At 44.7% G+C, this 27442-nt stretch overlaps 1 protein-coding gene across 4 annotated transcripts in view; it reads right to left on the bottom strand.

Annotated features, from left to right (window-relative positions):
• Nucleotides 1-1080: 1080 nt before the first annotated feature.
• The window catches only part of LOC146185912 (uncharacterized), a 74273-nt gene continuing 47911 nt past the window's right edge, over nt 1081-27442 (bottom strand). Inside the window, exons 1-6 of one of the 4 annotated variants that reach the window (XM_084606840.1) lie at nt 10501-10722; nt 7412-7495; nt 6581-6681; nt 5033-5128; nt 4509-4682; nt 1081-3341 (exon numbers count right to left, since the gene is read on the bottom strand). In XM_084606840.1, the coding sequence (XP_084462966.1) occupies nt 2762-3341; nt 4509-4682; nt 5033-5128; nt 6581-6681; nt 7412-7495; nt 10501-10719 (1254 nt within the window). In that variant the 5' untranslated portion in view covers nt 10720-10722 and the 3' untranslated portion in view covers nt 1081-2761. Of the gene's footprint in view, nt 3342-4508; nt 4683-5032; nt 5129-6580; nt 6682-7411; nt 7496-10500; nt 10723-21723; nt 21930-27442 lie in introns of those variants that run through there. The other 3 variants (XM_084606841.1, XM_084606842.1, XM_084606843.1) reach the window with 3 other exon arrangements.

Below are 27442 nucleotides of genomic sequence, written 5' to 3'. Positions count from 1 at the left end.
GCAGAAGAAGGGAAGAAAAAGACTGGGCGCATGCGCAGTTAGGGCCTGCGCCCGGCACGGTGATCTTGGCTTTACATGGCGTAGTGAAGCTTTCGCATAAAAAAATCGTTTCCACGCCAGGACTCGAACCACCATCCAGCCGTACTCCGAAAGAGCGCGCTAACCACTGCTTTTTCCGGCGAACCTGTCCATAATTCTCCTTGTCTAGCGTAATGACGTCTGGGGCCCCATTCAGAGGAAAATAAAAATAAAAGAATCAATAACAATAGTAATAAATATAGAAAAGCAAATGAAAAAATGACAATGATTTCAGTGTCGCAACAGCAGCAGCAACGCTCAGGCTGTCTCCTTACTCCAGTGCAGGTTCTGCAGTGCTCTACAATTTTTTTTCTCACGATTTGCCATTCCTCTGTTCAGGGGCGCGTCGAGAGAAGAAAAGAGTCGGGAAAGGAGGGGAGGGCGCAACATATTTAGAAAATGTAATTGAAACAATGTGTGAAATCAATAAAATCTGCTTTTCGCTACCAATTCACCACCGCCCACTCCCCACTTCTAAAATAGTTTAATCGCTCCATTTATCTTGTTTCCGGAGAGGGAAATAGAAAGTCGAAATGCCATATGGTGCCTGTCGGACAAGTCCCTTATCTCCTTGTTTGTGGTTGCGTTGGTTGCTGCTGTGCTGCGTATGACATAAAATTAATGCAAATACATTACTGTCGCATGAATCCTATTGATCGCATTTTGTTCTTTTTAAGTTTAGTGCACACAAAAGTGGGGATAGTTATAGGGCGTGTAGCGAGGCTTTGCACTGTCACACGTAATGAGCGGCTAAACATCCCTCTACTCCCTTTAGCAGAGAGTCACGGTCAGCCTTCTCCCCTATGTGCAGCCTACGGACGTGCAGACTCATAGCAGCTTAAATGACATTCTGACCGATCTGTATAACACATCTAGTAAAATGTCTACAGCTTGCGTCGCTTCTGCAGCGCGATGCCAGCACTCCCTGGTACTTCGTAGCCGCTATCGCCTGCGAAGATGCAGTGACTGGGGACCGTCTTCATGTCAAGAATACTCGACATCTCGAAACAAGAGTAATGATAAGGACTGTGGTTCCACGGCGGGATTTATTTGCACATGTCGACGCGAATAAATACAACAGCGTATTCAGTACGCCAACCAGTGAATGTACAAGGAAAATGTCAGATACATTTCCTTTCAATAAACAGCTATACGTACAATTTAAATCTTCACGGATAGTCACGAACCTACAATAAAGTATAGGGCCATCAAGCAAAACTATAAACTCCCCATCCGAATATGTGCATTCGTCATAAAAAAAAAACGGACGAACACAGCATTGTCACAGCAGAACGATGACAATAAGTGTTCAGTGATCTAAAAATTGGGCTATGCCGGTTAAAAAAGGGAACCTGTAAACCTGGACTTGTTTAAGAACGGTGGAATAATCTAGAAATCGCCAAAATAACGCGCTCGTTAGAGTAAAACGCTCGATGAGAGTAAATATTCTTGCAAGTACCTCACTGTACGAGGAGTCAATATGAGTATTCATTGGCTAAACACACGCGTGCAATTAACTTACCGCTAAGTCATAGTAAGCGCACAACTGTAGAGAAATCACAATACACGTATAGAGCTCAAAGCCTCCGTCTAGGAACAATGACAGTAGTAGCTTGCTCTTCATTCAGAGCATGGGTCTGCTAACAGAAGCAATGTTGCGCGCGATATACTCCCTGAAAGTGTGGAGTGTCAAAGTGTGATGCAACACATCAGCAGACTATCCTCTGCGTCCATGTTCAAAGCATGCAGTGCTGATTTACTTCTAATGAAAACATGGAATGAAATTAAATAACTGCGATGCCTGGCAGTAGTCATCATGCAGTGTGCGTACGGCGCTTCACAATAGTCAAGTAGTTGCCACTGGTGTACAGTGAACTGTCTCCCAAGAGTATGTCAAGTGCTTGTGAAACCGCATGTATGCAAAGTTCGTCTTGAGCAGCGGCAATAGCTTGGAAGTTTCATCAACAACACGTGGAACACAGCGGTCTCGATAACAGTCTCATGCGTATGGTTAATGCAAGATCTAGCCGCACACTAGTGACCGCTAAGCAGTTCTCCTTCGCGACAAAACAAGGCAGTCATCCAAAGCAAGACAGTCAGTCACGATGAAAAAGGTTGGCAGAGGGAGCCATAAGGACAGTGCATGCAACGCACGTCGCCTGCTCGAACAGAGCGGTCAAGATCTACGTCGCGTTTACGAACACAGGCGCCAGTTGCGGGCGCCAAGCACGCGCATAGGGACTTTGTTCCGCCTGTCGGTCTTTCGTTTGCGAACATGCCGAACACGACTTGATCGGCTGCTTCTCAAATGCGGGGTGCCACTTCCCGTGAAGGGAAGCAATGGCTGAAAACTAAGCACCTTTTTCAGTCCGTACGAGATCTTTGGATACAGGAACAGCTTATGCAGTCCCTAGCTATTAAGCTCAGACGTCAGGCAAAAATCATCTCACCTGTGCCATCACTAACAGCTTTTAGCCCTGGCACCTATAGTGTGTCGTGTCTACTTCTATACGCACAAGATTTTCAGTAAAGTGACGTTTCATTCGACAAAAGTAGAGTTTCAGGCGGAACCATCCCGTCACGCGTACTCAGCGCCTCCGATTGGCCCGCGTGTTTGCAAACGCGGCCTAGGCCCGTGTGATAATGCGAACAAATCCGCGCAACGTGCGTGCTGGTCCTCGTTTCAGGAGCAGGCCGAATTTTCGGAACCTGACGAAGAGCAGGACGAAAATGAAGACGCGTTGGCACCGAGGACACGGGCCGCGGTGGACAGCGCCACGCTATGGCAGCCATGACATTCATCTGGCACTCGGTCCATTATTTCGACGGCACTCGAGAAGGACACGTGCTTCTTCATGCCGCCCATGGTCACCAGGCACGAATCGCTGGCGCTGGTCCGCAGCCTGGAGGTCTTGACCTGGAGGTATGGGCTTCCCCCTTCGCTGCGGCAGCTGTCGTTCATGTGAGCCGTCATGCCGTTGCCATCGGCGGTTGGGATGGGAGTGCTGGTGGCGGGAAGGGGACAGGACAGGCTCTGAAGCATGCCGCTGTTGCCCTCCCAATATGGCGGCAACAGTGTGGGTGTGCAGACGCAGATGCTGGAGCCGATACGCAGGTGACAATGGCCGTCTCCGCGGCAGCACTTGAACGTGTGCATCACGTTGACACTGCTCGTATTGCGTAGGATGCCCCGCGGTGTGGCCGTGGAGTTTCCGTGGGCAGAAGTGGAAGAATCCTCGGCTGCCGACTCGTACGCGCTGTCACTAGTATGCAAAAGAAAAAGAAGAGACAAAAGTCGTTAGAAAAGTAGTCGGCTGTCGTCTCCACGGTCTATAGCTGTTAGAACAAGAAACAGGTTATGCCGAAGGAGGGTCACTTGCATCACGCCCGTTCACTACAAAGCCAAGCGTTTAGCTGTCAAATTAGACTTGAGCGCACTCATTTTCACAGCAGATTTTGAGGTCAGTGAACATTTCAATGCGTCCATGAAGATCGGTCGCATTCGCAGAACATCAGTTCCGAGGATGAGAAATGTTTAAAGAATTGCCCGAGAAATATAGTGTCTGCTATAAAATGACAATTTAAAACATGCCATGGAAGTGTACGGAACACTATAGACATGAACAGTACCTCTAAGACAACCAGCAGGCAAACATCGTGATGGATTAAATGTTTCTGGAAGAACTTTCCTCAGTTTTTTTTTTTTTTTTTTTGTCGTCTTTAGCTGACTTGTGCAGAAATAAAGATTAAAAAAGCGTAGATTATCATGGTTTTCTTATTTAACAATTTCAAAAGCTGGAATGATACATGCATACCGTCAAGACAGCAACATGGCGGGGTAAACCGAACAAACTTTATTGCTCAGGTCATATGCACAGCAAGGCGTAAGTACTTGACCGCTTAGCTTTCATGAGCTTCAACGTCGTTACCACGGTACTCAAAATGCGGCACGAAAAACTGTGGCCTTGGTTGCAAACCATTTTTGCACTGAACTAGTTTTTCGAAGGGGAATGATATTATCAGTGCCGTTATGAATGCATACTGAGATAATTTGTAGTGAATGCTGTTGATGGCTATGCTGAATTTCAAACATTAGGTTGTGGCAGCTATACATTGGAGAAAAATTGCCTCTGAAAAAATTCGGGGCCTGCAAACTCCCAACTGACGACAACGCTTATTGCTCGTGATGACGTTCCGAGATCGGGATGCTGTAGGCATCTTTGTACTCGGAAGGGGAGTGGGAGGAAGACAAAAACACCAGGACCATAAAACTCTCCTTCGATCTTCTACACGTATAGACTTTCCGCGCACTGCTAACCGGAGACCCAAAAGTTAAGCTCTTCGCACGGGCCTGTCAGATATAGATAAAAGGACACTCATGCAGTGGACCGAATTATGTTTAAAGGACAGGGGAGTCCTGGGCCACCTACCCAACCTCGTCAAAGACCTCGTCATGCAAAGCGAGCACAATGGGCGGTTTAGATTCCGGGATGTAGGTGCCCTCGGTTCCTTTAACGACGCCTTCGATCTCCTTCATAGTCAGGCTGGTCTGGATGAAGAGGTGCAAGCTCTTGTTGGAGAGGTAGAGTGGCTCCGTCAGTACGCTGTGCGAAAGAGATGCAAAATTGAGGAAGGGAGATTTATATTTTGCAATCATCCAACATCCGGTGCACAGACAAATGCGGTGAACAGAATGTTACCAGGGTCAACATTATCTGAGTTCTTCAATATTGTGTTGTTGAAAAGAAAAGAACAGCTGATAATACAAAGAAAGTGAAAAAATAAGGAGCCGTGGTAACATTTTCAATTCAGCCTTCCTGACTTCAAGTAGGTTCAGCATAATAAGGAAAAGGTGGGGGTAAACGCTTCAAGCAGTCTGTGGTAGCAAACATTACATTTATTTGGTAGTAAGGTGACCACTGGATGAAATAAATTAGTAGTTAAAAAAACTTACTTTCGCAAGAACGTCTCCAGGCCTGAGCGCCGCTCTTCTATGAATTTGTCATCGAATCTCTTCAGCAGTGTCTTCGAGGGAAGGCGAGGTGGAGTCCTGTTCGGAAGAAAAAATCGATATATCGGTTTATATAAAACTATCACATATTGCGGACATATGTAGTGCTAAATTTATTTCACCTGGCATATTTGAAAGCAGTTCATCTTGTCTTTAGCTAGGCATTTACAACGAGTTTGGTTTCCACGTTAAATTTCAAAGTGATCGTAAACTCATGGTGCTGTCTGTAACATGGTATGGTTCAAGCTTCATAATGAGGTAAAGACACGATGCCAGTGCATTTTTACGGCTTTTACGAGCGAGATTTTCGACGGAGAACTTAAACACGATATGAATTTTATGGCTACAATGTGTTTCTGAAATACAATATAAGATTGTCGATAGCTGGCGAATTATTTCAAAAAAAGGCAGCGACGGCACCCATTATGTTCGCCCACTCTATAACGCGTTATAAAGCAGATTAGGTGGTTATAGAGCTGCAGAAAATCCAGTTTCAAACATTGCCGTGTAGCCATTCAGACGGTATCAAAAGTGCGGTCTGTTGTGAACTTGTGTTTCAAGTAAAAGGCAGGGTCATCCATTGCTGTACGAAAAACTCGTGTGTCCGCAGAACAGCCCCGTTTTTTGCCTTGTCCCCTCTCCCATCCGCTTCCGCGCAAGACGTTTTCCGCACGCGCCAGTGCGTTTGCTGCGTATTGACTTTCGCTCGAACACGTGCTAGGGGCGGCGCCTTGACGCAATATCAACAACAGCGATCGAGCTGACTAAAGCGCAGAGTTATCGCCGCTGTTTGACGTCACCCGGTTCTGACGCAAGGCACACGGTGCCTTCCGCTTTTCGCAGCGGTGATCGATAGTTACTCGGTGCGTACGCATGGGCCAAGTCGTCAGCCGCCCTTCTCGAGTCAGGGCCTTGGCTAAATGACCTTTGTGGGCGCGATACGAAAGACAAAGAGTAATCAAAGATTTGCTGACCTTTTTTTCCCCGCTAGTAGCTTGCACCATGCAGTGCCGCTTATTATATCGAGTTGATTGTGTTTTCGTAAACGATAAGATTGCCGAATTCGACAAAAGACCGGCTTTGGTAACCACGTAAGAAGTGCGGCAAAAGTCTCATTGCCGCGCTGGATCACGTAGCCCGTGTTCCCGCAAATTCTCTGTGCGATTAGAAAGGGTAGTTCTCCTGCATTGTCTGCTTGCTTTAGCCATACTTTATTGCTTGAGGAATGCGCCGATAAAAGAAACGAATGTTTCGAAGACATGTAACCAAATATTTGTCAGATCGGAACAAAGCAATCGCATTTGGCGATGTAAGGGAGCTGTGGCATGAGAGGCTGAACGATGTTTAGTGGAAAAAAGCTCGCCCTAAAAGTATGCTCCCACGAATGACAAATAATTTTGAACAATTAGTGCTGAATTTGGCTGAAGTAATTCCTCAGTTCTGTAACGCAGTGGAATTATTATAGCCTTTAGGGATGCCACGGAAACTCACAGGGAAGGTTGCAGCTCCTTGAGAAGATTCTTGAGGGAAATGAATTCCGAAAACCTCCTTCGAACCGTCGACCGGGGCATTGTGAAGCTGCTGCTGTTAGTCTGCAACGAACATGGCAGATTCCAAAATAAGCCGCAATGAAAAGAAAATCGGCTGAAAACGAACGCGTGTCAAGGAGGCTAATCCCACTGGGACTTCGGAGTTCCTGTCGCGACCCAATTGACTGCGCCGTAAGAAAGCCAAATACCCGTACATAGATATTTTGGACAAATTCAGGGAAAGTTCAGAATTCAAATTTTTTTTTTCACATCTTGTATAACCGCATCATAATGACCAATATATCCCCAGTTCCTCCCAATAGAAGGCTTGCAGTTATTGCTATTAAACTATTAAACGAAAAAAAAAAAGCACCTCATTGGCTTTCTGTATAACCTTTAATCATTCGTCGTGGGCGTAGCACAAATTTCAGAAGCAAAAATTTGCAACGTATTTCTATACAATATTTCAGTTTCCTCGCAATTATTTCAAATCTCACCCCATTGATACCCACTGATACCCAGACAGCCTCAATTACTCGTCATGAGCGGAGGAAATACTTAATAGCAATTTTTTGCTTACGCATAGGAGTTCAGCTCAGACCATTCAAACCAACATGTGCCTGACAGTACGTTATATCTGTAATTTTGTTTTACAATTAAAAGGTGCGTCGGAAAGCTAGACTTGCATGAGAGAGACGGTTAGCGAAATTGTTTTGGGGTAAATTTACGACATTTAACTCTTGCAAAGGTTACTACTTGTAAGAGAATGCCAGCTTTGTTCTATTTTGCTTACCTCAATGGAAATGTCGTAAGAAGTGTGAGTATCTCCCTTAACGTGGTGGATGATTGGGTTCCTCACGTTCACGTCCAAAAAGGTCTGAAAAAATGACAAGAAAGCACGCAAAGCGAACAGAAGTCAGCAACGCATCACTACAAACCGTATCAGGAAGAAACAAAAAGTAAAATACGAGCCCACAGGCAGCCCGACCACAGTGCAGAACGCAGCACTCCTGAATTCTAGTCTCCTCTTGTATACATTTTTGAATTTTGTATAGTTAAGAAGATTGAATTTTAAGCTCTAGCCAAGTACAGTACAGGTTGCGCTGAAAGACGCGAGGCAAGGAGACTACGTCGACATTTAGAGAACTGTAATTTTTAATCTCCTGAGACGCAACACATGGCTGGAGTAAGGACGAAGGACAGAAACCACGTGCTTTTAATTCATCCTCTCTTCCATGTTGCGACGCATAGTCTTTTCACACTGAAAGATGGATGATGGAATAAACCTCCGAAATGAGAGCTATGAACAGTGCTCGCGGGCGTGGTTTGTTCCCTCTATCATGACGGTGGGAAACGGGACAGTGAGTTTCCGCAACCCGCTTTTTTTTTTAAAACATGCGATTGTTAGGGAACGGGAATTCACATTTATAAGTGATAACGGCGTGCTTTCCGGTCATATCAGCATATACTTGTTGACGTTGATGTTAATTAGCGGAATTACCTACTTAACGCTGCCGTACAATGCACGTCTATAGAACCATTGGTAACAGGCATCACAGGCGGCCTCTTTTTTCAGACTAACTAGTCGTTTCATTTGATCAGTCCATCAAGCTTTGTATATTTGGAATGAACCTTGGCCTATTGTGTTCTGGCTTCAAATATTTTTGCATTTCACGAGAGTTGTTAACATATATTTGTAATAATAAGAAATAAGGAACGAGGAATACACACTGACAGGTGTGTGCTCAACACAAAAAAACAAACTGTCTTTAGCATGTGGATTCAAATTACGTTAAGCGATCGCGCTTCACTTTTCGCGCACTGAGGGAACGTTCAATTCCAGTGAACATATGACATTGCGTTGCGCTGTCGTAGAAGCGAGAAATGTGAATGGCGGAATATGCGGATGTTGAAATGCAGGGCACTAGGGCTTGCATGTAAAATAATCCTCGCGCTTGCGTTGTCCACAGCTCTAACGCAAGCGAATTGCGCGCTACACCAGCGTTTGCCACCAGGTTTCGAAGCTTTACCACAGCTCAAGATTGTAAAAATAATTTCGTTTATTTGAGGAAAGTACGAGCATTCCCAGATGTAAACTGTCGCATCTCAATTCGTCAATTTCTTTTATAATTTGTAAAGTACAGCTGCCAGCGAAAGCTGTCTAGTCTAAGCTAAGATGTTCACCACCGACTAAAAAGGCGCTTTTCAATTATCACTTCAAGTTTGGATTATTTCAGATTTCATGCTATAGCTTAATTGTAATCTGCTTCCCTGCTGCAGAAAGACTGCGTCGCAGAGGTAGTAAAGCTAATTGTATAGTACAGAGAAATTATAGTAGAATTCATCCGGCGGAATGTGCGCACGTAATCTGGCTACATACTATTCGGCCTTGACGTATAGATGAGTCAAGAAAGTGAAGTAGGTGTACAAGAGTATTCGAAGCGGCGCATAAAAGAAAGTACCAGATGCATAGCAGAAAAGACAAAATATATGGGGGAACATTTCAGTTTCACCTTTAAGGTTAAGGCGCGATAGAATGAATGACTTCTGTTACGGCGAATCGTTGGCGTACATGCCTTTTGCTATTGGCTTAATAACTGCTCTCTTGAATTGTGAGTCTGCTATCTCACGTACTCATTAGCATGCAGTCATAAGCTACCACATTACATGTATGACCAACAAACAGAAGTAAAGCCCCGCTTCAACCGACACGTACGAATGTACCTGCTTGGTCTAGGATTAGCATGTCTGACATGAAATCTGTGAGGGTCCCAGCGGGTTAGATTCCCGTATCAAAAGCTGTCCGAAAGCAGCTTCTACTAATGCGGCCACCACATATGCCCTCGCGATGTCACACAACCTGCAGACCAATCAGTGTGCCACCATGTCAACTGCCACTCAACAGAAGCATGCTCGTTATTTTTCGCTCAACGCGGACAACATCAACATCGACAGCGACAAAGCCGACGGCAACGTTTTCTTTTATGAGAACGGGCTCTTATGGTATCGCGTAAGTCGGAGACTGTGCTGATAGAATCATTCAGCGAACTGGCAATGAGTCAAAGGCTGGCCTCGAACGGCTGGCGGCTACACGAGACCACTACCGGAAGACGGCGCGCTCCACACCGATATCGAATAAAAGGGCACGTGGTTCAACTCGATCCGGCAAGACTTCCGTATCGGGTGAACCAGACACGTGTAAGCTTGAGTCAGTGGCCGTCAAGGGGAGAACAAGGGACGGTTCAGAACCCGCGGATGCCACTGGCTTCGCATATGGCGCCTCTAAGGCCCGGCAAAACCAGCTGGAATGCCTCTAAGAGCAATACCAGAGTTTCCAGGCTATTGCTAGCGGGCATTGAGAGTGGTCAGGCAACTGTGGTATCTTGCATGAACCGGAAAAAGAGACTGAATATAGGGACTTCATTTGCGGCGCTGCATGCAGAATACCGAGCGCCGTGGAGCAAGCCTTCAGAAAGCGCCATCTGAGATTTTTTTTTTTTTTTTTTTTTTTTTTTTACAACAGCAACGCTCTAAATGCATGAAGTAAAAAAAAACTCCCATGCCTGAAATGAGCTGTTCGCCTGAATCGACGATAAACTGGGAACTGCGTCAAACACGTGCACAAAGAAGCACTTCATTTATGAGCCTCATTACCGATTAATGGGTGGGTGGGGTGGAAACGGGGGGGGGGGGGGGGTTGTGCCATTCTTGCAGACAGCGACAGGATTACGCGATCAGTAAAAAGTATGGACAAATGGTTCTTGACGTTCTAGTTCCGAGTTTTCCACATGAGCACGGCATGTTCGAAGTGCATAATAATGTCCCGTTGAACATCGACATTTCCCTCCCACAATCTTCCTCTAAAACACAGCGTCTCCCTACCTGCCGGTCATTCAGTGTGACGCCGACCGAGTGATCCTTGGAGGAAAAACTCCCATCGCTGTCGCTTCTGGACGAGATGCTAGCATCGCTGAGACTGAGGCTTGCGCTGTCATCGCTGAGATCGCTCGAGGAAAGCCGCGGCGCCTTGAGGATACCCTTGGGTCGTTGCGGTGCCGCTACCGAAGCGTCGCACAGGCATACAGCTGCAGCGAGAGGCATCTTCGACAGTTTCGCTCAGTTCGCCTCAGAATTTTCGAGAAGAAAGGCAATACCAGCCGAGGTCGGTGTGACCTATCTTCGGGCTGCTACCTCACAAGCGAGGAGCTTATCACACTTCAATATAGTTCTGGGACCAAGTGACGAGCTTGAAATCTTGACACTAAAGCTTGCTGAAATGCAGAATGTGCAAGCTTGAGTAGCTCTTTGAAGAGAGTACGATCTCGTCCTAAACAAGCGCGCCCTCTCTTTCTCTTGCAGAGTTCTCTTCTCCGGAGGCAGAATCTGCTCTCGCTGCCTGTCGCTCTTTGTCTGGAGCTTTGGTTCTGAACGTCTCGGCCTTTTAGGTGAAGTCAGCGTCCGTGGAATGGGGAGAGAGTGGGCCGAGTGTGGGAAAAAAGAGCGAAACAGAAATAGAGCGGGAGGACAGGGCCTTATCCTTGCGAGTAAGGGGGGCGGAGGAGGCAGAGGACGATAGTGAGACGAAGGCTGTAATCGAGAGGCGATAGGCAGAAGTCCATTGTTTTGGGAGGACGTCACGAGCTCGCGAGTGCTTCCAGGGCTTCTGTGCGAGGTTGAGAGACAACGAGGGCTTTTCCGCGCGTGGCACACTGCTTCAGGTAGAAAAGTACGGCTGTGAAAGCGTTTGTACAGGGCGCCTGAATGATGCTAAGCGCAGCAAACTAAACAGCATTTCAAAATACGCAACGAGTTTACATATTTTCTTAAAATATGCAGATTTACAAGCAAAAAAAAAAAGGCAAGATAGCCATGCCCTCAACACTAAATATATTATATATAAAGATCTCTACAAAAGCTGTTCTGTGGTGCCAATCGTTCGTTGTGATGGTTACTATCTCCATTGGACATTGTGCTATATACATTGTTTCTTTTTCTCATCAAAGAAAAATATTACTCTGTGCATTGTGACGACTCCTGCCTGGGCTTTCAATATATGGACTCAGTATAGTATAAATAAAACATAGTTTGTTCTGTAACATACTGACAAGTCGGCTCACGTCAGTACTGTTCACATTTGTTTTCGTTGTAGATCTCAGCGAATTAAGGCAGTCGATGTGTCACCGATCCTTCGACGCTTCGTGTTTGACTGCTATCCCTGAAGGAGTACGGAACGATATAGACGGCATATCAGCATGGTCTGTACACTCTGTAAAGGTGCTTAACCATGTATACTCGATGCACCTCACGCATTTCTAGCAAGTGAAAGGTATTAGAGCATAAAAACAGCAGCTTTAAAGCTGAATAACTTTTTTGAGACACCAGTTACAACCACACGCGTTGCATATGGCGAACTCGGAGATGTACTCATGGTGATCACACTCATCAAAGTAGGCTTTTATTCAGCCTCGATCGCGTATGCTAATGCGACCGGGTGTAGGCAGCGCAGGGACATCAGCTGTTTCCCTATCGTTTTCTTCAGCAAAAGACAAAGCTGTCCGCGTAAAATTAACATCCGCACGGCATTATGTGTCGTCAAGAAAAATACCAAACGACCTCTCTGCATTAAAGCGCTTTCCGTAATCACTCATAACCCTGACATACTACCAGACGTACCTTCATCTTCTGAGTCGGAAGACTGATAGGCAGCGAGGCGATAGCTTTGAAACACATCTGGAGTACGATCTCCTTAAGCGATGCAGTCATTCTCTGCATTCATGAATATAATGTATTGTCCAGTAGCTTTCGCGCCGCAGACGAGATATCGCGCTGTCGATAACACTCAATTTTTATCTGTCCTGGTGCATCAGATTCCAGCAATTACCTTATCTGCTATTCCGTACACAATTATATTGTGACATATATGCCCTGCATCGCTGGACGTAAAAGAAGACAACGATCAGAAGGAGTGACACAGAAGACGACAAAGTGGCAGCAACGTTCAACGCTAGAAGAAGGTTAACGCTGCTGTGATTCTGTGCTTTGTGCACTGCGTCATCCTGGACTAACCTTCGTGCACTAACCTTGCCACGTAACAATATTAGAAAGTGTACACAATTTGAAAGGGCGCGATTCAAGCACGTAGGGATTCGTAATTGTGACTGGTACGGGGGTCACGACGCCGAAATGTGCACATCGCTGCCGTAGGCATCATCCGGGACTTCGCAGTCTACCGTTTATGCTAGAGAGATGATTGGTGCGCACATTAAACTGCAATTAGAGTACGTACTCACGTAGATAGTAATTATTCAGTACGCCAAATGCGTATTTTGTTGTGTTGGATTTTGTGGCATACAAGCAGCTTAGGCTATCGGGCGTGAAACACAGGGTCAGAAACGTATCTTATACACTGAACCAGTTTTTCAATCTATAATGCGCTCAATGCTCTTGCTTACTTCAAAAAAAAAAAAAATCTATGCTTCTGGCTAGTGTCACTCATTATCTGAGCATACCAGCTGTTTCTTGTCATCACTATCACGAGTTATAGCCGCCAGAACTATGCCCATCATGCATCAAACCAGGCCAGCTTTGTCCCAATCTTCGCCACCATGAGTTCTCACCGTCTCCACCATCTCTCCAGCGCTCTCATCCCCGTTCCACCACAGCCATCGAGATTTCCAGCATAACTCGTGGTGGAATTTAAAACACGGGTCAGTACAGTAGTATCATAACATAATCGTCGAAGAACGCAGGAACACGGGCAACCTTGTGTTGGTATATTGTTAGAATAAGCTACCTGCTCAAACGCATGGATGATAACTTAAGGGTTTATGCGCACGGTACTTCGCCGACGCTCGTAGCTGCTTTCTACTGCTTTCGCGCGGCGTCTTTCCGTTAATGATGGGTTATTTTATCACTCAATTGTAATCTTGCATGTGGTGTCCGCTGGCGTAGGCCGCTAGGTATAGAGCACAGCACGATGTAAACAAACGGACAAACGGACTAAAAAAGATACAAAAGGGCTGCATTAGTGTTTGGTTTGTGGGCATTCCACTGTCTTGTCTCTTGTTTGTCCGCGTGGCTGTACAGTGGGTCAGAACTCCGCAACGTGGCCGCAGTGGTATACAGTCGAACGCAAGGACATGAGTGTGTGTATATCCTTATCGGAGCTCACTGGAAACGCCGCTGGCTCTGTTTTGTTTAACTTTAGAGGACATCCTTTACTCTTGAAAAGCGTGCGCTTCCGCGAGCGTTGAAACAACGCCGTTAATTCCGCTTCTACAACATTTGACTGGACGGTAGTTTCCGTCAATGTCCCGACTGGACGGAGAAAATATTCACGACGATTCATTTATTTACTACACTGAGCAGAGTAGGATAACTTTGAACTCAATAAGTTAATTGGTGCAAAAGGTGACTCCGTGAGCTTCGCAGCGAGTTTATTTCTTGATGCGTTCATAATAAAGCAATTTTTCTTTCTCTGACATATTTCGGATGTACGTCATGCATGTTAGAAATTAACAGCAACAGTTTGACGATGCACCGGTCGACGATCTGGGATATTTTCGGAATTAATTTATCTCGAGAATCTTCTGAAGGAGCTGCAGTCTTCCCTTCCCTGTGACTTTTCATGGCATATTTGAAGGCTAGTTTCAATTTTCTACCAAGTTTTGTTCGTATGGTGGTTTTAATGTCACGAATAGTTGAAGGAAACAGCGTGGGTTATATTATAAGAAGTCTAAAGATTTCAACTAACATCGTTGCGAGTTTTGGTTAAGAACGTTCACGACCAGCAACTATCATTAGCAAGTTGCACATGTTGCTTCAAAGAAATGGCCTGAACACCTGTGCTCAGATTTATAAAGAGCGCAGGAACAGGGTATGGTTACAGCGGCGGGAATAAACAAAAATGTTTTCGCGTACAGAGTTTTCGTTGAGGATGGTAACTTCCACGCCACACCTACGACGACGCGACAGTTGATTTGCTCTATGCTTCTGTGAGGGATGCTGTAGTGGAGAGCCCTGGATAACATCGACCACCTTGGGTACTTCAACATTCACTGACATCGCACAGTACACAGGCGTCTGACGCTTCACCCCCATCGAAATGCGGCCGCCGCGGCCATGATCGAACCCGGGTCTTCCGGTTCAGTAGTCGAGGGCCCTAACCACTGAGCTACCAGTTAACATTTACCGCTTAGTCAACATTTAGTGCAACGCCGGTAGAATATCTTAATTGCGGCTAAAATGTGCTTTCGGAGCTGCTCTGTCGTCCCCAGCTGCTTCGCTGTACGGCGTTTTTTTTTCTTTTATGCGCAATCTCATTTGCTAGCACTACGGATACAAATCTCAGGATAATAAAATAAAAAATATTCTAATACGGCTATAATACCAGGAACAGATGACGGTCAGTTGTAACTGTTGTGACTATACACTGAAAATGCTCCTCTGTCCTTGGAGACTTCACAAGGAGGTATTGCAATCCCTCCAAAAACAGGGTCGACACACTTCTGTGCAGATAATTTGGTGCGTTCAGATCTGTGCGCAGTTTAAAACACTATATAGCGCATTAGATTATAAGAGTGCGGGGTATCAACTGCAAGCACACGCTTGGGTGAATCATTTGGTATAGGCAGAATATGAACACTATAACAGAATGACGCGCAGAATGACGTCCTAAAACTGAATGTATAACTTCGCAGAAATAGATTTTTTTATTGCAGTGGCAGTCGTTCCATTATTTTATAGTTGATTTAAGCAGATGCAATTTATTTTGTAGGTGGTTCCATTCGACCTTTCGTTTGGACAGCAGCGCTAGTTTAGGATAGCGTGTCTCACTCGCGACGCAAGCGTCACAGGCTCTATCCCTATTAATTGCGCCAGTTTTATTCGCACTGCAATTGATTTACTTTAGTCTCACGTGTCACAATGACCCCTCACTTCCGTGTCATCCTGATTCACATGACCCGCGACATGCCGGCTTTTCCACTAAACGCCGTCGCATTAATAAGAGCAACTATATCACCCAAGGTGAGATTGCAACATCAAGCCGGCGTGCTGCCAGTTGGACGCTCCGCCATCGACTGGCAGTCTGCCAGGTCGGAGCGTACGCGCTGGCCACACAGCTGCGCAGGAGAGCTCTGTGCTATGCGTTTGCGGTATGCCATCCCCAGCAGAAGCTATCTATTCTTTAGTTGTACGCATCATTGTACGCCCATGACTCGAGAGCATAGCTGTCTACAATGCTATGCCACCAAGCTGCAGAATCAAAAACCACCTTTCCTGAAAAAATAAGAAGCGTCACTAATGCAAGCGGTGTTATGCTCGAAAGTATATAACTTCGAGCACGAAATGAATTGTCTGCACATAATTTCAGTCTGGAACAACCCCAGTAGAACTTTTTCAGCTGATTTACAACACCAAAGATATTTGTCTGTTGATTGCCTGCGGCAGGCAGAAATCTTAGGCATACTTTACAGCTTCCCCAGCTCACCGCGATAGCAAAGAGCGGCCTCGTATCGAACCTGTGGCCGCAACCTTCTGTTAGCTCGTCCACAAAGCCACTGTACAGAAGCGAACGTGTTTTAGTTCGACGCTTTCGAGAACACTGGAATTCAGTGGTTAGAACTAGGTAGTGTGCGATGAGGGAATAATGCCTGGAAAGCTAATAGGACTGTGTACAGCAAGCTTATCGGATTCCGAAGCCGGCAGTTATAAGCCAGTGTTGCGGTGCGAGCCAACCTTCATCCCACATTGTACAGATCAACCCAATTGTTACACCTTTAGGTTCTTTAGCACAGAATGAATTGATTGACAAGAAAGGCAAGACGTGAGAAACATACTCGCGCATGAAAACGGCATCCTATATAAACTGGAGTTTACCGTCTAGGAGAGGATACATAGGCTGGGATGGACGTCGTATATATATATATATATATACATATATACATATATACATATATACATATATACATATATACATATATATACACATATACATATATACATATATACATATATACATATATACATATATATACACATATATATACACATATATATACATATATATATACATATATCTAGGTTATATCGTCTTTGGTGACAGGGTCCAAAAGTAAAGCTGGCTCTGAGTGGCCAACCGAGAGCAGAGCTCCTCTGGCAACGGCGTTGTTGGACCACTTCCCAGAGCGATAAGTCACGAGTCTGGTCGCTTATCCGCGAGGGGTCATAGAACACACGCACCCAGCTGTTCTTGAAGTTCACTGGACGGCCTCGCTCGATTAAACGTGGACCCGAACGTTCTCCGATACGGTGACAGGCGGCCATAGAGTGGCCGATGTCTGTGCTCTAGAAACGCAAGTCTAGTCTAAAAATCCAGTTTAGTCATTTTGTATTCTATATAAAAAAAGCTAGAAGCGATACTCTCGCCCTAACATTTGAAGGACTGACATGATACGCTCCGCCTAATATCCCACACATCTGCCCACCTGCGCAAGGCGTGCAAGCTGCAACCAAACTGTTATCGTCTCCATCAAAGCGCTGCTTAGACGGGGAACGCGGGGCGATATTCAGATTAACGAACTGAAAGTGCGTTCTAATCAATGCGCCTATTCGTGGGCACAAAATGTCTTTTGGAAAGAGCCGGAACTTGCCGAATAGGCCGCAATCGTTGAAGGCCAGTACACATGATCACAGACGCTTCATACAGACAATTACCATTGACCTGCTTATGGACAACCTGCAGCAACTAGATCCAAGACGGGCTAGGAAAACACGAAACTACCAAATAATTTAATGCTAATACGCACATTACGTCACTCATACAGGTAAACGTTTAACGTCTAATTTAGTGCTAAGTCCACAGAATGACATTTCGCGTGAAACATACTGGTGAAACTGAACTATGGACAAGGCTTCCGGGAAACTGCAGATTTCAGGTTAGGTCGGGGTTTTCCGCACTCAGATGTGTAAGCGCGGAGTGTCAGCGCCCTATTTTCTGCCTATCTCGGTGATGCCGCTCTCCGTCACAGCTCGTAGTTCAGATTGCGCGCGAACTTTGCCTTTGACGCATCGTCATCTAGCCATATGTAGTTACGTGCTGTTCAACTAGATAAATCGTGCTCATAAGCAACGTACATTTAAATACCTTGCTCTCAATGACGTTCGAAACGGTGTACTGCCAGTTGCGCGTAACAAGTAGCGCGCGCGCACACGCACAAAGAAATACACACAGACACACAAACAAACAAACAAACACGCACACAAACACGCACACAAACAAACAAATGCGCACACACACATTATATATACATATATATATCGAGGTCATGGAGAAATGAGCCTTAGTTTTGCACGATACGCTGTAAATTAAAAATGTATTTCACAGAAGGTAGAAAACGCCGTTCTTGAGATTTCAGAAAACTGGAAGTTTGAAGCCTTGCTGCTCACGCACTGAAATTTCATCGTAAATCATTTCTTATCCAATTATTATATGCAACGTTTACTTTTGTGAAGTTTATATAAACGTTTTTTTTTTTTTTTTTTTTTTGTTGGCACATTTCTTTTTCTCTAGGAAAAATCGCAAATATTGCTCCAGGAGGAACTCGCTGCAAAAACTTTTGAGTCCTACATTCGGCACGATGCAATAAGGTGTTGCCATCGATACTTTTCTGCATTGTGTAAATCATGTCCTTTATTTCAGGCAAAATTTGTATCTCTAGAGAAGTAAGCCTTTTCTTCATACCGTTCCAAACGCGGCCAAAATTCAAAAAGTAAAAAAATTCTTGTATTTAAATCTTCCTCAACCATCGTCAGTACTTCATATGTATCAGGGACTAAAAGGTGTTGCATTATATATTGTTTAAAATTATAAAAATATTTAACTGAACGCATATTTAAAACAAATGCCAATTTTCAGCTTTTCATTACCGGACACTGCAATGAGGTCGTGCCACTAAACCTTTTGCTGTGCATTATACGCAGTTCATGTTCTTTATTTCAAATGAAATTTGTGGTTCTAGAATAATACTTTAAATATCGTTTCAAATTCGGTTAAAATTAAAAGAACCAACGAGAAAGGGGCAACCTTGGAATTTAAAATTAAACATCTCCGATTTTGATTAAAATTGCCCCCAAACAATCCCCAGTGCTTCATTAATACCATGCACTAAAATCCATTGCATTACTTGTTTGGTTTGGTTTATGGGGTTTAACGTCCCAATGCAGCTCAGGCTACGAGAGACACCGTAGGGGAAGGCTCCAGAAATTTCGACCACCTGTGGTTCTTCAACGTGCACTGATATCGCACAGCACACGGGCGCCTAGTTCTTCCCCTGCATTGAAAAAGCAGCCGTCGCGGCCGGAATTCGATGTATCGCATTACGCAGGTATGAATGTAGCCACCTTTTATCTCATACAATGCCCAAAGCCTTCTTTGTGCTTATAAAGTCGCCTTTCGTTTCTGGAAGGGTTGATTATAGCTTAAAATAGAATAAATGAGTTATTTCGTTTAATTTCAAATGAGATATTTTGTTTAATTTCAAGGGAAAAGATAAGTGGTGGTATAATTTTTTCTCTATCCTGAAATTCTTGACATGCGATGACATTCAATTGAGTTAATAAATATATCTCATTTCACGGTTATTACAAGTAATAGCAACAATATCGAATTTCCTAATGCGCACTTATGTACTATCCTAGGCAAAGGCTTTGGTGGACATATGCTTCATTATGTTAGACACGAGCAGAGATGGCGAGTATTCTTGTAGAGGGCGCTTTCTAGCGTAAAGAGAACTTTCCGTCCACCTAACCTGAAAAGGCTCAAGCGAAACGCGAGATCTGAGAACACCCGCACTCCCTGTGTACGAGCTGAATAGCTTGCAGCTCGTTAAAACGAGTTTTTCGACTAAACTGCCACGAAACACACCACATGATTTAGCAGCAGACAATGAAAGAGGTTGGGTGCGATATATGGTGACATTGTAAGTGACATTGTACGTGAGGAGTACGAACTTTACATCTCTTCTCAGTGTCACAAACCAGTGCCAACAGTTTGTAGACGTATGCTGGCGATGCACGCGTTGGCTCAGTGCTCTCACTCAAACAGGATGTGAAACTGGAGGAGGCTCGTGCAGCGATCATCCTTTCGTCTCCGTCACCCAGCTGGCCGCCTTCGAGCCAGCGCTGCGTAGGCGACCACCTGATCGGGAACTTCCGCCTTGATCCCCCCACCCCATGCGCACTGTTCTCTTGACTTTTCCATTTACGTGTCTAGTTTATATTGTCGTACATCGTCATCATCATCAGCCTGACTATATCCACTGCAGGGCGAAGGCCTCTCCCATATTTCTCCAATTAACCCGGTTCTGTGCAAGCTGCATCCACTTGACCCCTGCGAACTTCTTAACCTCATCCGCCCACCTAACTTTCTGCTGCCCCCTGCTACGTTTTCTTTCCAGTCGTGCATCACTGCCTGTAATCTAATGTATGCGTCTATTGTTTATTTGCCTCATTCGTTGAACTTGCATTTTGTCTGGTTAGTCCTTGCGCCGTTTTCGGTATTGATCTGTTGTCGCATAAACTACAATTTATTCTGTTACTTTGTGTATTATCCATTCTCCCCGAGTTCTTGATCGCTGGCCAACGCAACGACACAAGTGTCCCTTTCAAAGGCTGACCGGCCCTAACAAAATGTATTGTTCAGTTCTGACTCTTTGGTCTGGTTGCATCGTAAAGTAGTCGCTGTTTGCGCCTGGCAACCCTTAAACGAGGTGTTTGTGACACTTATAGCGCGAAAGTCCTAATTGCGCACGTGACCTCGATCACTGCGTCATGTAAACTGCATCCGCATGCAGCCCGTATTATATAAAATTCCAGAGGGTTTCTTCTCCTCAGAGGTAGTTCTAAGCAATTCCATAAAGTAAATATATGCGCAGAGTTTAATACCTTTAATTTAATATTTTAGACTGAATAATGCCACACACTTTAGAGCATTATATTAATGATGCACTGATGACTGCTTTCAGCAATATTGATTAAAAAAATCGATGCTTATTTTTATATTCTCATCAAAGTTCTCCGTTATTTGATGTTTTTGAATGTCATTTCAGAATAATATTGATTTTTTTTTTCAGGATATGCGCTAAGTTTATATCTTATAGTTCTAAACAACATAATTCAACGCTTTTTAGCGTTGGATTATTTACGAAGTATTTACGAAGTATTGAGTATTGTTGAGGGAGTTATAGAAATCGGATATGATGTTATCAGAATTGGAATGAAAATTGTCAATTCTTTGCTGTTTCTGAATTTTGGATGATTTTGAAGTAGTGTGGAGAAGAAGCCTATTAGTCCAGAGATACTTCTTTCTCGAAATAAATGTAGCTCCAATAAGACAAAAAAGTTGTGGCAACGCCTTAATTGCACCCTTCCAGAATGTAAGGCTGAAAATTGACTTCTTGCAGCGTGCCGCTCCTGGGGCAAAGTTTTTTTATTTTTCCCTAAACACCCATTTCAAAAAAGAACTTTAGAACTAACTTCTCTAAAAGTAAAAGTTGCATAGTAAAAAAATTATGTAAACAACACAATTTCAGTACACAATCAACAGGGCTCCAAACCTTTTGAAATGGCAAAAATAGCGTTTTCCACATCTGGTCATATACATTTTTTGTTGCGAGAAAACTAGAATATTTTGTAAAAATAAAGCTCATTCCTTTGAGTGGACACTTCCCCCATGAACAAAAAAAAAAAAAGGGAATATATTGGTATGCACAACATAACGATAAAATAAGACTGACAAACAGTATTGGTGAAGTGGGCGCATGCGTTCCGAAAAACGAAAGGCTACAAAGCCAATGATAATGACGTGATGGCGCTATCAGTGAGCTTTAAGACAGTGCTTTTAAACGGTCTTTGTGTCCAAGATCAGCCCACTCTCACACGCACGCGAGCACACGAACACACACTGTGCCTAGGTCACTTCATGCAAATACACTCCTTACGAAGTTTGTTTTACTACGGTACTTGTCATCAAATATTCACACGTTTGAGCTATTACAGATATTTAGCAAAATTATTCAGAAGTCAATCGAATACAAATTAGCATACCATTTCTCGACGTCGAGACCGGCGCCCGTTGGAAGAAAGTGGAAAGCACTCTTGTTCAATGCATTGACGGAGCTTTTTGGCGGCATGAGTCGAGGGAAATCCCCGGCGTTCCGCCGCCATTTCGATACTCAACGGTCTGAATTCAGCGGCGACGCTCTAGGTCTCGTCGAGGTTCCTTCCCCTATCACTTCCGCCTATAGTGAGACACTGGCGGCATTGCCACGCGCACGGAAATAACTATACGCGGGGCACTATAGGCTCCCAAAGCATCGCTGGGCGGCGCTGCGGCTCCTGATGGGCAGCGCCATCTGTGGCAGAAAAACACACACTGGGACGCCGCCGGCTCGGCTCGCTGCCTTCGCGACGTGCGCCGCGCGCTTTCTCTCGAACGAGCACGCGCCCTGACGCGCCCCCGCAGGCGCATCGCAACATTCCGCCTGCATTCCGTCTTAATTATTGGACAACCTGCCGCGTATTTCCATGGAGGAAACGTAATTATAGGCTAGAAAATTTTTATTCACGTCAGCACTGTAGAGCAGACGACAGACGGCGATGAGTAAATATTGATTGTGAATGCGTTTCCCACGTTAGCGAAAACGAAGGAAGTTTATCTCGAGGTAAGTCAGCTATGCAACTATATTGTCGTATATAAGATGTTTAAAAACTGCGGAAGTATTATCAGTACTCTGAGATAAAGTTGCTCGCTTGTTGATTATTTTTTTGCCCTATAGCATGAGATCTATATACGGTTTTGTTTTTATTATTACGATGTTACTAAAGCAAATCTTGCAGTAGAAGAATAAGCTATAGTCCGAAGGAGATGTTTCTTCAAAGGCACGAACGCTAGCAGTCTCAAAAGCACATGCGTGCTCCGCGCGCTGCACGCGACATAACCGGCTCGCTGGCTCGGAAGGAAGGTGAAATCCAAGCTTGTACTACAATCGTGCTTTATTTCGGTTCTTACTGAATGGTTGTGCTTTATTTATATTTGGTTTGCATTTACGAAACCTGTGACGCGAATAGGGTGCTCCGTGCGAGTAGTGTCAATCGAGCCATAGCTAGGATCGCTTTTGTATTGCACTTCCAACATATCTTGGTTATGAATAATAATAATGTTGGTTCATTTATTGGCCAATTTGCGGAAATCTGTAAAAGCATCTCAGCCAAGCATGTTTTCAACCCCCCCCCCCCCCCAAAAAAAAAAAAGGCCTCGTTCCTAGATATTTTCTTGGTCGTAGGGCACATTCACACATCATTATCGATCGCGGACGTCGCACATTGGATATCTGTTGATTTGGTTGCTTTCAGAGCACTCGCAAAGCAGGGAGAGAGCACAGAAAATCGGCAAAGCAAGACACGCGCGGAGCGAAGAGCAGGAGAATCCTCTACCCCCTTCACTTCGTATAGATGGTGTTAAACCATTGTACTCTTTTGATGCCTCTCTAAGACGTCTTTGTCAACTGTCGAACATTTCTGAGTTTATGGAGAAGGGGAAAATTGGCCCTTTTCGTTTCCACAAAGAACGCGAGACTTCTCAGAATGCTGTCATGCAGTTGGAAAACAGGTCTTGTGGAAACGCTTCCAATGAAATCTGCAAAGTTCCACACGTGAGCTTCGTCTTTTGGTGCTTCGTCTACTATTGTGGCTACCCATGACACAATGCTACTTAGTACCTCCGTTTCGCATCAGCGGAAGCGCTTTTGTATGCCCAAATAACCGCCAGGCGCAACTCGATCGCCGCACGTGCACAGGAAGCTAGCGGAGCGTCTGCTCCGGCGACGTCCCATCGTTTCACATTTCGCCACCATGCCAGGAATGCGGCGCTGCCATCGCGCGGCGAAACTTGAGCTTGGGTTCCCTATTGCGAAATGTCACCAGCACGCAGCGTACGCCAGCTGGCGTAGTGAACGCATGCTCTCGACGATAGAGAACAGAACGCTGCACTATGGCCGCTTTGAGAAACGAGTTTTAGAGCGACGGCGTTCGACGGTTGAGCTGCTGTCATAACCGAGCGAATGAGAGTCAAAGGCCGAATAATTTCTCACAAAAAGAGAAAGAAGAGAAAGAAGAGTCAAGAGCTCCAGCTTGGTTCGTGAGAAACATAAGGAGGGCTTTGTAACTGCGCATAGATATATATCCAAACATCTCAAATTCGTTGCCTCAGTATATCGAAAAAAGGCTTAAACAGCTAGATGCAGAGTCAAGAGCTCCAGCTTGGTTCATGAGAAAAATAAGGAGGGCTTTGTAACTGCGCATAGATATATATCCAAACATCTCAAATTCATTGCCTCAGTATATCGAAAAAAGGCTTAAACAGCGAGATGCGTTTAAATTTCGCATCAGGGAGTATCGTAATCACTTCATCTTCGAAATGAGCCGAGCTTAGATATCGAAATTGGGTGAAGCTTAGCTGTATTTCGAAGTTCGCCCAGGTATAATTCCTTTGACGCACCATAAAAATTAAATGGCACAGATAACTATCATTTTGAAGCATACCAAGTTAAAGCTTCCGATGCGTTGCCGTGGATAAAAAACGCGTTTTACTAGCTCTCTGTCAAGGCAGACTTGGCTTATATCGGAAAAAAAAAAAGAACTGATAAAATGCAGAGTATTTCGCCTCCTGTTGAATCTCGAGAAAGTTTTGCCTTACACGTAAAGCGTCGTTGTCCGCTAGTTGCTGAACAGCTCAAGCAGGTCGGGTGACCAGTGACCCTACGCAACACTCCAACGAGCGAATGCTGAACACAGTCAGTCTACGCTATGAAAAGCAGCCAGAATTTTTCTGACATGAGAAGTGGGGCTTTGGACCAGGTCCCTCGAAAGTAGAGCGTTGGCACCCTAAACCAATTCATTTGAAGTTAACTAGTAAGAATCGTAGTGAAAGTATGACACTTTTCTCAGCGTTTGAAGAATCAAGAAATGCGGTTACGACTGCAAGGACAGCACTAATGGTTTAATACGTGTTTTGTTGGATATGCAATTAGCTTGCAGCCTGTAGAACCATTACGGCCACGGTTCGCAGGGGTCAAGTGGATGCAGCTAGCACACGACCGGGTTAACTGGAAGAAAATGGGATGGGCCTTCGCCGTGCAGTGGGTATAGTCCGGCTGATGATGAGGCCACGGCTTGTGCTACTTTCAGTGAAACAGCTTTATTTGGTTGCGTTCAGACAGTAGTTAGTCATTAGCATCAATATTGGCTGCTCGAATACCTCAAATACAACTAGCACAAAATTGACGCCGCATGTCACAAGCCATTACGATTATCAAGTCAACGTTCCGACAAAAGTGACATAGCAAACTCGATATTATGCACCAAGAAAAATTATTTCCGATAGAACTGGCGGAGTGCGCACGTTTGTTTTCAGGGTCATTTAGCCGCATACTTGTGTCCAACGTCACCCGCAAAATTCGACGATAGATATATACTTCACGTGACCGTTTTCTGCGATGCCTTTTGTGAGGTTTGCTTTTCCCAGTCGCATACGTCATGAGGGCGCAAGTTGATACTCTTATCGTTTGAAACAATGAAACACGCTGGGGGAATTGTGCACATAATAGAACCCTCCCAACCCAAAACGAGGGTGTGCAATAAAATGTTCCATTTATTGTCCTAGCAGATCCTGCCCTCGTGGTTTGGTGGAGATGCAAGACTAAACAGTTTCAAATTACGTCAAATTCGCAATGAAAGAATTTTTTTTTTCGAAATCGTAAATTATCACCGATGGGTCGGGAGAACAAGTGGAATGGTCGGCAAAGCGTTGATAGCCCGAAATTTTATATATTCCACAGCTACTTCGTTTTCTACTTTAAGGGCGGCTTTATGCTGTTGTGTTGGGTTTTATGCCGCGTAACAAACTCAGGCTATCACGCGCCAAATTATATTAATGGTCTGTTGTATTTACAGATATTTTGTTTGGCGCACTTCCTTCTTTAAAATGCTAAAAATTCAGAACAGGTCAACACGGCCGTTTTCCCTTGAAACAACACTCGATGAAAAGAAATGTGTTCATCTTAAAACAGGGTAAACGTTTTTCTTAGTGCGTTAAGATGCCAGCTTTATAGAAAACTATGGTCTGCTGGTAATTTCTGCGTGCATCAAATATATGGGCTTGTCCTTTCTAGTTTTATAGACAAAAGCTTTACTTCGAGGTGACATTGAGCAGTTATCAGAAATGGTTCAAATTTTTACGTTTGAAGAAAGGACGTCATTAGTTTATCACTTCAGTTAGGGTGGTGAAACATGAGAGTATGCCTCAAGGCCCTGAAACATTTCCACTGGGTGGAAAACATTTGGCAACTGACAGAAAATAGACATTATATTATAGTGTGCGCATATTTACTGCTGTTTCTTGTTTCCAACGCGTATCTATAAAAAGCGCCTACGAAGAAAAGTGGCTGATAAAACCGCACACTTGAGAACTTAGTGTCGTGCGTGCTCACTAGCTGCGTTATGAAAGCGGTTGAGGATTACTTCAATACATCAAACAAATAAACCATTATACAAAGCCAACTAGATTGCTTCATTCTCAGTCCTTGAGTAGCAATCCCTCTGTTCACGTTTGCTCTCTTACTGACTACTTTTGCACGGATTGTGAGTGCGCAAAACAGTACGAAAGCCTTGAGGCACATGGCTTCTATTTATGAGGCCGTGGAGGGAGCGTCGTACTTACCAGTGTTCTTCCTTACATGTTAGGCTGAAATATTTTTTAGAACTTCCATCGCAGGCTTCAAGAGTTGCAGCTCACAGAAGCGATAAAAAAAAAACGCAAACGAACGTAAAGTGACGGGAGAGAGCGATAGGCATGGTTTCGGAATAGTTTGTTTTCGAGCAATTTGATCCCGTCGCTTGCTCGCCTGACATTGCTAGGGGGAAGCAAGAAAGGTCGACCCTGTCGCGAGGTGCTGACAACATTTTGCCTCAGCCGGCATAAGAGCGATACGGTACAGTACAGCGGTGGCTGGGTAGGCGCGTACAAAGAGCAGTAAAAAGATATCGTTCTAATCAGGGGCCGCAGCAGAAAGGGGCGTGTCATTCTGTTCCGGTGGTCGGTGATCCTAGTGAAAGCAACTAATATGCACCGATTGCTCACTGTGTGCGTGCATTGTACTGCCCCACTCGTTGAGCAAGCTCATTGAAGTTTGGGTCGAACAATGTGGTTGCAGTCCTGAGGAGATCACATAGCTGTGGGTGCGAGGTGTAGGCACCAGATTCGAGAGCCGCAGTTTGGCCGTTCTTGGTAGTGCATGCGCTACGACAGTATGGAAGTGATAATCATGCCGTTCTGGATCATGCATCGCCCCTCTGTATCATGTATCGCCCGCGGTACACACGCAAAAAAAAAAAAAAGAGTGCAATCCGTAGTCGGCGATGTCGGTAGTGGACTAATATTGACTGCTTGATATTTGTCCTGGGATAGCCGCCATTTCTGCGCTTCTGAAACGTACGGCATTTCGAATTTTGAATAACAAGAAATGACAGTAAAGATCATTATATCAGAACTTTATGGAACAGCGTAAGAACTTGTGTGGGCATTGTAGCAGGCGAAAAGCTCACTGAACAAGAATAAGCTTGCACGAACATCTGGTGGTTTATCGTTTATGGCCGTTATATGGCTGCTAAACGCTACGCGATTCAGTCATCTAATGACAATTACCATATGAAAGGGAACGAAGTTTGAACTCAGTTTACGATTACTTCATTCTATGTCAAGCACACT

This window comes from Amblyomma maculatum, chromosome 6, assembly GCF_055883805.1.
Source record: "Amblyomma maculatum isolate TAMU_Amacu chromosome 6, ASM5588380v1, whole genome shotgun sequence".
Taxonomy (NCBI): Eukaryota; Metazoa; Arthropoda; class Arachnida; order Ixodida; family Ixodidae; genus Amblyomma; species Amblyomma maculatum.
The sequence above is the reverse complement of the archived record's forward strand: the minus strand, read 5'-3'. Positions and strand labels throughout refer to the sequence as shown.